The 11,430-nt window shown below is 34.5% G+C and overlaps 1 protein-coding gene across 1 annotated transcript; it reads left to right on the top strand.

Annotated features, from left to right (window-relative positions):
- The first annotated feature begins 437 nt into the window (after positions 1-437).
- On the top strand, positions 438-7,039 carry LOC104908890 (zinc finger CCCH domain-containing protein 11). Its single transcript, XM_010698056.4, has 8 exons — positions 438-844; positions 1,458-1,542; positions 1,666-1,806; positions 1,933-2,021; positions 4,837-5,025; positions 5,143-5,273; positions 5,377-5,476; positions 6,143-7,039. The coding sequence occupies exons 1-8, from the start codon at positions 677-679 to the stop codon at positions 6,344-6,346; spliced, it is 1,107 nt and encodes a 368-aa protein (XP_010696358.1). The 5' UTR covers positions 438-676; the 3' UTR covers positions 6,347-7,039.
- The last annotated feature ends 4,391 nt before the right edge of the window (positions 7,040-11,430 follow it).

Genomic DNA, 11,430 nt, shown 5'->3' with positions numbered 1-11,430 from the left:
TATATTTTTAAAATGGTTGATATTAGATCAGATTGAGCTCAATCGGGTAGAGATTGAGTCGAGTTGAGCTCGGATCAGTTTGAGGTTCAGTAAGATTAATATTGAGTCGGGTTACTATTGGATTAAGTCTGGTTTAATCGGGTTACACATTATCTCAGGTCGGGTGCAGGTTGGATTCACGTCAATAATTGTCGAGTAATTTCGATTACGAGTTACGTTTTGGTCGAGTATGAGTTGGGTTCAGATCATCAATTGTCGGGTAAATCAGGTCATAAGTTAAGTTTGAGGGTGTATTTGGTTATTCAACTTTTGAAGTCAAACCGATTCGGATTGAGGATGCTTATTTTAGGTTGGCTTGGATTTTGGTAGCTCTAATTCCGAGTATTCATTGGTTTTCCCAGTCCAGAGCCGGGAACCTTTGCTCACTACATTTGCTTTGATGAGTAATTACAATGCTACTAAATATTGGATTCATCACTCCACATGCAAAAACACCTCTTGGCCCAACCCAACATATAAGTTTTGGTTTCATCAGTTAGACTCTTCCAAGTTCAACCTCAACCCTCACCCTACTCGACCTCCGCAAGAACTCCCTTGCGAAAATTCTCGAAACTCCGGCGATAATTTCACCGGAAAACCACTAGAAACCCACCACCGGCGCCGGAATCGTTAAAAAATGCCGCCAAAGCAGGCGTCGAAGGCCGATCTGGCAAAAAAGCAGAAGGTAGTTGAAGATAAGACCTTTGGTCTTAAGAACAAGAACAAGAGCAAAAACGTTCAGAAATATGTTCAAAGTCTTAAACAATCTGTCCAACCTAAAACTGACCCTAAAAAGGATGCTAAGGTTTTTTTCTCTCTCTCCCCCCCCCCCCCCTTTTTTTATTTTTAGCTAAGTTTCCTGTTTTTATCTATTAACATGGAGTATTAATGTTAATCTTCTTTTTGATGTAGAAAATTTTTCCGTTTGTATGGTGTAGTGATGTTTGATTGTATATATGTTCCTTTACTTGTTTGTGATTTATGTCAAGAATTATAGAGCTTTTTTTTTTTTATCTGGGTCCTTTTTTTTTTTTTGGTTCCTACCTCCTGAAAGTTTATTATCGAATTTATGATGCCATTTACTCAATTTAAGATGTTTAGCTGCATGTAATTGAAATTGGGCATTAAACAGTTTAAAGATGGTATTTTTATGAATTTTTTAATCTGGGTTTTTAAGTTCGTACCTCATGTAAAAGTTTGTTATTGAATTGATGATGTAATTTACTCAAATTAGAAAGTATAGCATATAATTGAGATTGGGTATTCTAAAAATCAACTTAAAGATGGTATTTTTGTGGGTTTTCTGTTTGCATTGAAGCTTCATACCAGAGTTTTAGTATGGAACAGTGTTGAAAATTAGTTGGAATTTTAATGTACCTATGGTGATTAGTAAACTAGTTTGGTTGTCTGATTTGCAGAAAAAGAAGGAAGATGAGAAGGCAAGGGAGAAGGAGTTGAGCGATTTGTTTAAGATTGCTGTTACCCAGCCAAAAGTTCCAGTTGGTAATAATCTCATCTTATGTCGGATTGCCACTCTTTAACATTTCTCCTTCCCCCTATATTTATTGTTCTTAACTATGTGATTTTGGAGAGGTATTTACAATGTTAGCTTTTGTGCATGATCAGGTGTTGATCCAAAGTCTATACTTTGCGAATTTTTTAAGGCAGGGCAGTGTACAAAAGGTTTTAAGTGCAAATTTTCACATGATTTAAATGTGCAGAGGAAAGGAGAGAAGATTGATATTTACTCAGATAAGCGCGATGATGGTGAGTAAATTGATTCAATGTTTTATTCGGTTTAGTTTATGATTCATTTATATCAATTGCATTGGGTATTGACTCGGGTTCTTTTCTCGATTACTTTTTCATGTACATTTTCTTTTTACTTTGAAGGAACTATGGAGGAATGGGATTTAGAGACCTTAGAAAAAGCTATTGCAGAGAAGAGTAAGGAATACAATCAGAACAAACCAACCGATATTGTAAGTCTTCTTGTATACTGTATTCTTTGACTACTTTAATGTAATCTATGGTCTTGACCCCCCCAATCAGCCCCTTTTGGGGTCAAGGTTCACTTCTTATTGGTTTATCATCTTGGTTTGATGAGGTTGAGAGGTCATCTTGCATTATTATTAACCTTCTTAAGTCTTCCACAGAGGTTCCAATTGCATATGATAGGTTTGCAATTCTTGAAATGTGAGTTGAGCAATGCGGTATGAGTCTTTCTTAGACTTTGGGCTTAGATGTCAGTCATGTGACTTGCCACAAAATGCATATTGTTGTCCTTCCCATCTTCTGGTGGAAAGCTGATATTGTACTATATTGTGTCAGAATGTTTGATAACTCTTCCTATGATTAAAGTCTCAGTACAATACTGCAATCTCTATTAATTTCAGACTTTGGTATTATGTTTTGACAAATAAGTGACGTAATACTTGCAAAATTTTCTTACAGAATTGAGTCCGAATATTGAGTCTCCTATTTTTTAGAATGCAATAGCTGCATGACTCATGTTTGGATGCTAATGAAATGTCTTGAAGTAGTGGCTGTGATATAATTCCACAGCTTAAAAATCTTATACCATTAGAAAGCTGATTCTCTCTGCTATCATCATGGGGTTGCTTGTCCACGTCCTATCTTACCTTTAGATGATTAATTTTTCGTTCATTGATAAATAATTCTTATGTATACTTGTCTATTGTGCTATATATGTACTTATATGGACCTGGAGGGACAAACAAAGATCTTTTGTTTTTGAATAACTGTTACAATTTCTATTTGTCAGTTAAGTTTCGAACGAAGGGATAACTGAATGTTTGTTGGTTTAGCTATGTTATGAGGAGTTTAGAAAAAAGAACTTTTACTTTAAACATATGTATATTTCAGGATTCTTGACAGGACTAATCTTGAAATTTAAGATAGCTTGATGGGTTTGATGGAAAATATATCTATTTATGCATCCTTTTGGCTTTTCTCTCTCTCTACATTCCCCCCTTTCTGCCTCAGCATTCACATCATTGATCATAGGGGGAGGGGGAGGGGGAGGGGGAGGGAGAGAGAGGGTGAGAGATAACTCAGATGCTAGGCATTATGCTGTGTAGAATGATAAATCGGGTGTATGTCATGATTTGCAATCCAAAATAAGAAATACCTACTCATTTTGGCTGACAACTATGTTATTGGTCTGTCGGTGTGGAGAGATGAAGCTTTTTTACAATCTTATTTGATTACTTATTGGAATTTGGACAGGCGAAGGGGGATAAGGCGAATTCAACATTGTTTTATAAGTGTAAGGAGTAATGTGAGACGTATAATTGGTCATATTAAATTAAAATTGTATTGGTGTTGTAAAGTGGCATTTTTGAAGAGATATTATCAAATGGTGTATAATGATCTATTGATGCTAGAAATGGAAATGGAAATGGAAAAACGCAATGGTATTTAATAATCACTATAATTTTGATCAAAACTGAAATGACTTATATATATTGGACTGTAGGGAGTATTTATGAGTAGAGGTTGTTATATATCTTTACATTACAAGACTTGACGTGTTTTCGATGCTAAATAAATAGTTTGTCTATTTTTTACTTATACCATTTCTAGTTTGCACGTTTGCCAGCACACGACTTTTGACATTTATGCTTTTAGTTTTGAATAAGTAAGAATCATAGAAAGTTGATATAGCGAAAATATATATTGAGACGAATATAACAAGTTCCTACATGACTATGTTCCTCCCCTTTGTATCAATAAATTAATAATAGAAGATGGTCAACCTCAAGGTTCAGTACGTTAATGGAGTCAGAAGTCAAAATGCTGGAACTAAAAAAATAAACAAAGGAATAGTGAAATATTCGAACATCTATTGCTTATACTATAATTTTTTAAACTGCTAGGTTAATATGAAATATATTTTAAAACTAGAGAACTCCCAAACAATGAATTAAGTTCGTAAACATCCAAATTAGGGCTATGTCGAAGATTCCGTGCTACCTTTTGTTTGTTATGTACATTGTCCTTGCCTTTTATAAAAAGCTCAATCACAATGTTCAAAGAAAACAAGAGTAAAAGACAGGTTAACACTGTCCAAAATGAAACTAAAGGCATTTGAATTATATGGTGCAATCATCAACATTGTAGACAGTATAAGATCATAAATTTCCTACTTTCTCATGATTAAATTAGCAGCTGTGACTTGTGAGGACTGAATGATAGGAAAATTTCTCTTTCCCATCATTTTCGTTTTTCAAGGATAGGTCTTCAAGCAATAAAGCTGTAAACTTTGGATTAATGGCTAGATCTGGCACTGGCAGAATCTTGATTTTTACTCTCTCCAGCTGGGTAGCGAAATTCTTGCAGTGTTGTGCTAGATATCTGTGAAGTGATGCTTCGATCCTTTGATCTGTAATTTCTTAAATTGGATGGACTTTTAGGTTGAGAATCTTGATTGTGATTAATGTGTTCAGATCCTGGTACACTGGACAGGTTTAACATGGGATGTGATGGATCTGATATTAAGATGCAGGTTTGATTTGAAATAGTCCTTGCAGGGGTAAAATTGTGCAAATTTGACTATTTCCTCAAATCCGTGGAAGATAAGAGCTTCTCCAGAGGGATTGAATAATGTTGATTTTGTTTATATGAGCGGTTGTACGTGGCAAATCAGGCATACATCGTGCATATGTTTTTTTTTATCATGCAGCCCCCTATATATGATAACTTCATCTGTCTCCTACTGAGAATCTTGGTTTATAAATGCAGCATCACTGATGATGATTTTTGGGGATTATGCAGGTATGCAAACATTTTCTGGATGCAGTGGAGAAAAAACAATATGGTTGGTTCTGGTCATGTCCAAATGGTGGTAAAAACTGTCATTACAGGCATGCTCTACCTCCTGGTTATGTTCTTAAATCTCAAATGAAGGCTCTGCTAGAGGAAGAGGCTGATAAGATGCCCATTGAAGAAGAGATTGAGGAGCAGGTGATAATACTTGTATATAATTCAGCTTTATCTACATGGCTTACAAATTGATGCAAAATGAAATGGTTTTTCTGTAAAGTGAAAGAATATGCTCAGGTCTCCTTTTTGTAAATGCAGCGGTCAAAGGTGAAGTCTACAACACCCATGACTACAGAATTGTTTTTACAATGGAAGCAGAAAAAGACCGATGAAAGAGCTGCTAATATGGCTTCACAGAGTGCAGATAGAGCTAAGAATGATAGAATGAGGTATTATTTTATCTTTGGCCCCCATATCTTCTCTTTGGTCTTTCACTTTTCCCCAATAGAATGTATTTAATGTATGTCATTTTGTTTTCCATTTTCTTTTCAGTGGACGAGAACTATTTATGACAAATGCTAGCTTGTTTGTTGATGATGCTGGGGCATGGGATCAATATGAAAGGGAGGAATCTGAAAATAATGAGCCAGAGGTAAGTCCCATTGTCCTATATCGTCATGTTCCTGACTTGATTTTTGTCCCATTATATGTCATAATATCAGAATATTCTGAGCCTTTTTTGTGAGGACTTCTTGGACAGCTTGTTGATCATTTACCCAGGTATCTGGTGAACAATGCTACAAGTGTCTTACTGTGCTTGCTACTTGACTTTGGATTGTTTATCTCTGCATTCAAGTATGCAATCAACCTTCTTCGTTTATTCCTCCTGAAGATGACTGTCATGCTCAGTCAAAGAACTCATTGCTACAGCTCGCTATATCCTGAATATTACACAACTGTTTGGTTTCTCTTTTTGGTACCTCAAATTCTTTTTTTGGGGGATGTGTGCGAGTAGTTGGTTCACTTCGCCTGCACAAAATCTTATTTTGTGCCCAGCATTTGAGGCCTGGGAGAACGTGGGTATTGGCCGGCAAAGATCTATCAGTCTGCATGGGCGTGCCATGCTTTGGAGTTTGGATGTTACTATTTTGTTGTAACCTGGTTCTGATTATGAATCTTTTGCAAGTATAAAAAAGTGTTATGTAGTGTTTAAAACTCTGAACAACTGATTGTAAATTGGAAGTTGAAATGATAATTATGTTGTGAAGATGTCTTATGTCAAAATATGCACTTTGACCATTTGTTTGTCCTCTTTCAGGCAAATGAGAAACCTCAGGAAGAGGTCCACGGCAGTTCAACTCATGGCAGTCCTGATGCCCCTGGCAGTTCAGGTGTAGCAAATGGTGATGATGATGACCTGGATGACATTGACGATGACCTAGATGATGACGAGTTGGAGGAGCTGGAAGCTAGTTTGTCTAGAACATCTATCCAAATAAAGGAGCCTGGCCCCAGTGCTTAATCTCTATAAGAATTATGCAGCCTGCACGAGTTTTGCGGTGTGTTTAAAAAGCAATGATGGAGGGAAATTGAGGTAAAGGGGAGAGAGAGAAGGGGGGGGGGGAAAGGAAGGAGGGAGAAGTGGGCTTGATTTCCCTCCAAATTTTTCCAGCTGGGAAGATTTGTTAAGAGGTAAAGGAAATTTAATCCTTTCCTCTTTTCTCCCTTCTCTTTCCCTATTGTACATCCAAATAAAGCGTAATGGATCTATATCGCTCTCCCTCCTCTTTTCTTGTCAAATCCTCTCCAAACACATTGTAAATGTGTGGGCTTTGCTTAATGTTGGCAATCACCTGACACCCCTGATTTAGGTTTGTGCCTCAAGATGGGGACGTTTTTAGTGTTACGATTGTGTTTAGTGATTGCTGAATCAGGCCAGTTTAGTATTTGAAATATATGTTGTCATTTGGAGTCTTGAAGATTACTCCTAATAGTTCTATAATCTAGTGTTTTTGATACCTGAGTTCCATTCTTGAGCTTGTTAACCATTGAGCTTTGTACCATGTTTATTACCTGTCACTCTGTCAGGCTTCTTTGGCTTTTGTAACTTATCATTTGCACATGAATGCTTGATATATTGTAGCTTCGGCACCGTTTTGTGTTTGTTGGATGCCTATATACAAAAGACATGGAAACATTGGTACCCTTTCTTCAAGTTGATAGTATGAATGCTGGTTGTGAATAAGATAATGTTATGCTTGAGATGAATGAACAAAGGTATCATCTATCGTGGATGGCGGTGGATTATAGATAACTTGTAGCTAAACTAATGAAGGTGACATGACAAATATTTAGAATTGTCCACTATTACCACTAATGCTATGGAGCAGCTTTGTCTTTGTTTTGGATGAAGTCTGTCAGTGCTGTAAGGACTGTATTTTGTTATTTGTAGCCCTTGTGGTGAGTCAGTTGCTAACCTAATCAAGTCACAAGCTGTGGTTTAGGAAATAGAGAGGAGCTATCTGTATTCTCCCCTTCGTTTATGAATTGTGTCGCCGCATGCAGTAGTCAAACTTTGTTTTTAGATGCTAAAGATAATCTTTTAACTTTTAGGCTATGTTCAGTTTACCTTATTTTTGCTTATTTCAGATCTAATCAGATTAGATTAGAAAAAATAAGTTCAGATCAGAAACAAGTTCAGATCAGATCAGGTCATGCTTATATTTAAAAGTCATTATGCTATTAAATACTCCCTGTGTTTTTTTTTATCTTTCTCACTTTCCATTTACACATCTTCCAACGCACATTTTTGAACTTAAATATCTTTCATCATATATTAGTAAAAATTATAACGATTGAATATTAATAATGTACTAATTGAGACGAATCAAACAAGATCTCACATGACTATATTTTTTCTTATAAATTGAAAAAAATTGAGAAGATTCTATCTAAGTATGAATAGTGTTAAGATTCTAAGTGAGAACAATAAAAAAAAAACAGATGGAGTATCTTTCATTACATATTAGTAAAAATTATAATAATGAATATTAATAGAGTACTCATTGAAACGAATCAAACAAGAATTTACATGACTATATTTTTTCTTATATATTGAGAAAAATCTAAAAGATAAGATCTTGTAATCAGATCAGATAAGTTCAGATCAGAAAATTTCAGGTGAACTAAACATAGCCTTACTATGTAATAGAGTAAAAAAACTTAAAAGGTATGAAAGAGGAAGGGGAAAAAGCAACGAGCTTGGCCTGCGGGTTGTGGACAATGATGGGTTGGGCCAGGCCCAAGCCCATCAATATTGTGTCGGGCTCGGCTGAAAATTTGGGGAATTTGTCCATAGCACGACACGACACGACCCACGTGCTTACTGCGGGCCTGGTCAGTTTACAAGTGTTTTTTTTTTAAAAAAAAATTGCAGTTCCAAAAGAATTTACCAAAATCCAAGGCAAAAATGAAACTGTCCCTTTCATCATATTCATCCATTAGCTGAGTATACACAACTAATTAATCTTAATTTTGAGCCTTTGAGGCAATAATCAAATACTATCAATTTCAATGTTAAAAATTAGCAATTGAATCATTTTTTAACTAAAGAAAATAAAGATAATGAGGACATACTATAACAATGGTAATTTTTCTTACATCCCCATATGTAGTATTTTTATTTCCTACGCGGGATAAGCGCGGATTTGACTATCTCATTGAAAATGGTGTTAGTTTTGAATTTCGTTTTGAAAAAGAAGTCAACACGTCTTTAAAGGAAAACTCGTAAACCTAATTGGATATGTGCGAAACCATATGGACATTTTAAGAACTTATCCAATGTAGATTTCCTCGTCATGACTTCATAATTGGTCAGTGAACCAAAAAGATTGAGTTCGAGGGTGAGAATAATATGAATATGATCATGAATCAAATTCGCATATTGATGACCTCTACTTAATACGATTTATGTTCTAGTTTTATGCAAATGAACAATCAAGCAATTTGTTTGAGCATCTTAATCTCGATTGGTTCACTAAACAAGCAAAGGGCTAAAATTTGGTGATATGTTATTTATGCAATCAAATTACAGTTATCTTAAATCAATTGTCCAAATCATCTTATTAGGCATAATAACAGTTACTTAGTTCTTGATTAGCAAAATTAAACATATCAAGCCGATGAAAGCATTGAACACATACACATACATATGAATATAATATGTAAAAATAAAAATAAAGAAGAGATTAGTGAATAATATACAAGAGCATGAATTTATTGAGTATCTACATCATGAAATGTTTCTTAGTAACTTTAAGAATTCAAATATGAATTGAAAGATTATGGATCCTTAGAAATTATACCTTTGTCGTGTGGGTCTTATATAATGATCCGCAGGATGATAATCTTGAAGCTTGAATGGATTTGATGGAAATTGAAGGTTTTTGATTATATGTTTGAAGTACTTGGAGTATTCAGAGTGATTTTTGTAATGTAAAAGCGTAGTAGAATTGAGTGAAAACGAGGCTATTTATAGAAAAATTGAGATATAGAAATTGTAATCCCCTGCGCTCTATGCAATGCCCTGCGCTTGGCACAATCTCCTAGCATTTCTCTATTTTGCCGATTGTCTCAGTCTCGCGTTTGTGCACCTTGGTGCGCAAGACACATTGGGATGCATTTCACACAATCGTAGATCTGACTGACTTTTATTTGTTATCCGAAAATAAAAATTCTTACTATCTTGCATTAAATAATATCACTTGAACTCGAAAATCAAGTATCTTAAGGATAAAATGTGATTCTTCATTATATCTTTTAATTTGGATTTTTTTTTAAATACAATTAATTATCAGGAATAAGTAATTGGGCTTTTCGAAAATTAGACTTGAAAATACAATTAACCATGATGAATAATTAATTGGACTTTTAAAATTGGACTTGGGATAAATAAATAGATTTATCATTCCCAAAACAATTTTGGGCTTACCTCTTTCGATTGCTCCTATTTGGACTAGACCAATTAGGACGATGATGTGTTTCATCATCGGGTACTAAAATGGAGAAACACGATTGTGTCTAAACCATCCCCCCAAACTCATGTATCACATACAACACATAGTAATCTTTGTTGATTTCAATTTTTCATACACAATCAGAATTTTGTGGATATTTAATACTGATGCTGATTAATTTTGTAATTCGGATTTTGGGGTTTTATTTCATATAAGTACAAACAGTGGCAAATCTTGGAACATTTGCTATTGGGGACCAAAATTTTTTCATATATGGAAGTTTGAAAATTATAAAAACATATTAAGCCCCTACCATTGTCAATTTTTCGTATGAGTAATCCAATTGATAATTTGCAATTTTAATATTTTTTATATTAAGTGAATAAATTGGCCATATACTCATATAGTATAGTTTTAATTCTTGTAACAATTATTCGGTACACGAGCACATGATTAAATTGATTTAATTTACCCTAATTATCAAGGTGCCGACAACTAGCAACTTAGCAATTGAAACAAACAAAATCTAAATAGTTTATCAATTGAAAAAAATAATTATAATAATACTATCATTGAATAGCCAAAAAGAAAAAGTAATACCTATAAAGTACTCTAGTTGACTGTTAATCCAAATATCCAATGAATTATAGTTCGTGTGTTGTCACGACTCTAATTTTTTCTCCAAATCGACTTAGTGCACTATTGTAGTAGTGACACGAGAAACAGAGAAAGGACATTGTAGTGGTCACAAGAAAGCATACTTTAATTTGGAAAACCTGCTTGTGGGTTTTGTTGTTGTTTGGGCTGAAAGTTTTATATAGGTATGTATATTTACTATTAATGTTTGGTCTTTTTTTACTGGGCTAAATAAGATATGAAGTTATACCAACTTTTTTCCAAAATCTTTTAAGAGCCAGACCCACTTGCCCTCAAAAGGTCCACTTCTAAGTATAAACATGATATTTCCATATTGGTAATGTTTATCAATAAATATTCACCTCTAATTTTTTTTGATACTTGCTACGTTTTCCTAAAATAAAAATGTCCCAATACTTGCTACATACGACTTTTGTATCCTTAAAAGTACTAATCTAGCTTCTGCAATATCAAAATATGTGGTGACTGGTGAGGACTATATTTTTTGGTATTAAAAGAAAATTCATCCATACTTTGTTGGGATCTCCTTTTTCTCTCCAAATTTCTAGAAACATGTGCATTTTCTCTCATAGCAAGTATATAAAAATCGAGGCATTATTAATTTACCAGGATTACGCTATTATAATTATCTCGTGCATTAATATTTTTAAAAATTGGTTAGAAGAAATTCTCTGGGCATCCCTCACATAAGACCCCCACCCAGATTCCCATTACAAGGCAGACACCCCAACCCCCTTTCCCCCTTAAATCCCAAGCAAATATTTTGGATAGAAATTGAACCCTAAATCTTGTTAAAAAAGATGAGAAAACTCATTACTTGAGCCGACCTTAATTCCTATATCGTGCATTAATACGGGCACAAACTAGTATAGAATACACAGATGTATTAAAGATTTAAAGTAGATCGCAAGACTATTAAAGAGATCCCAAAACG

The sequence above is a fragment of the Beta vulgaris genome, chromosome 7 (genome assembly GCF_026745355.1).
Source record: "Beta vulgaris subsp. vulgaris cultivar EL10 chromosome 7, EL10.2, whole genome shotgun sequence".
Classification (NCBI taxonomy): Eukaryota; Viridiplantae; Streptophyta; class Magnoliopsida; order Caryophyllales; family Amaranthaceae; genus Beta; species Beta vulgaris.
Note: the sequence above shows the minus strand (reverse complement) of the source record. Positions and strands in the feature narration are given on the sequence as shown.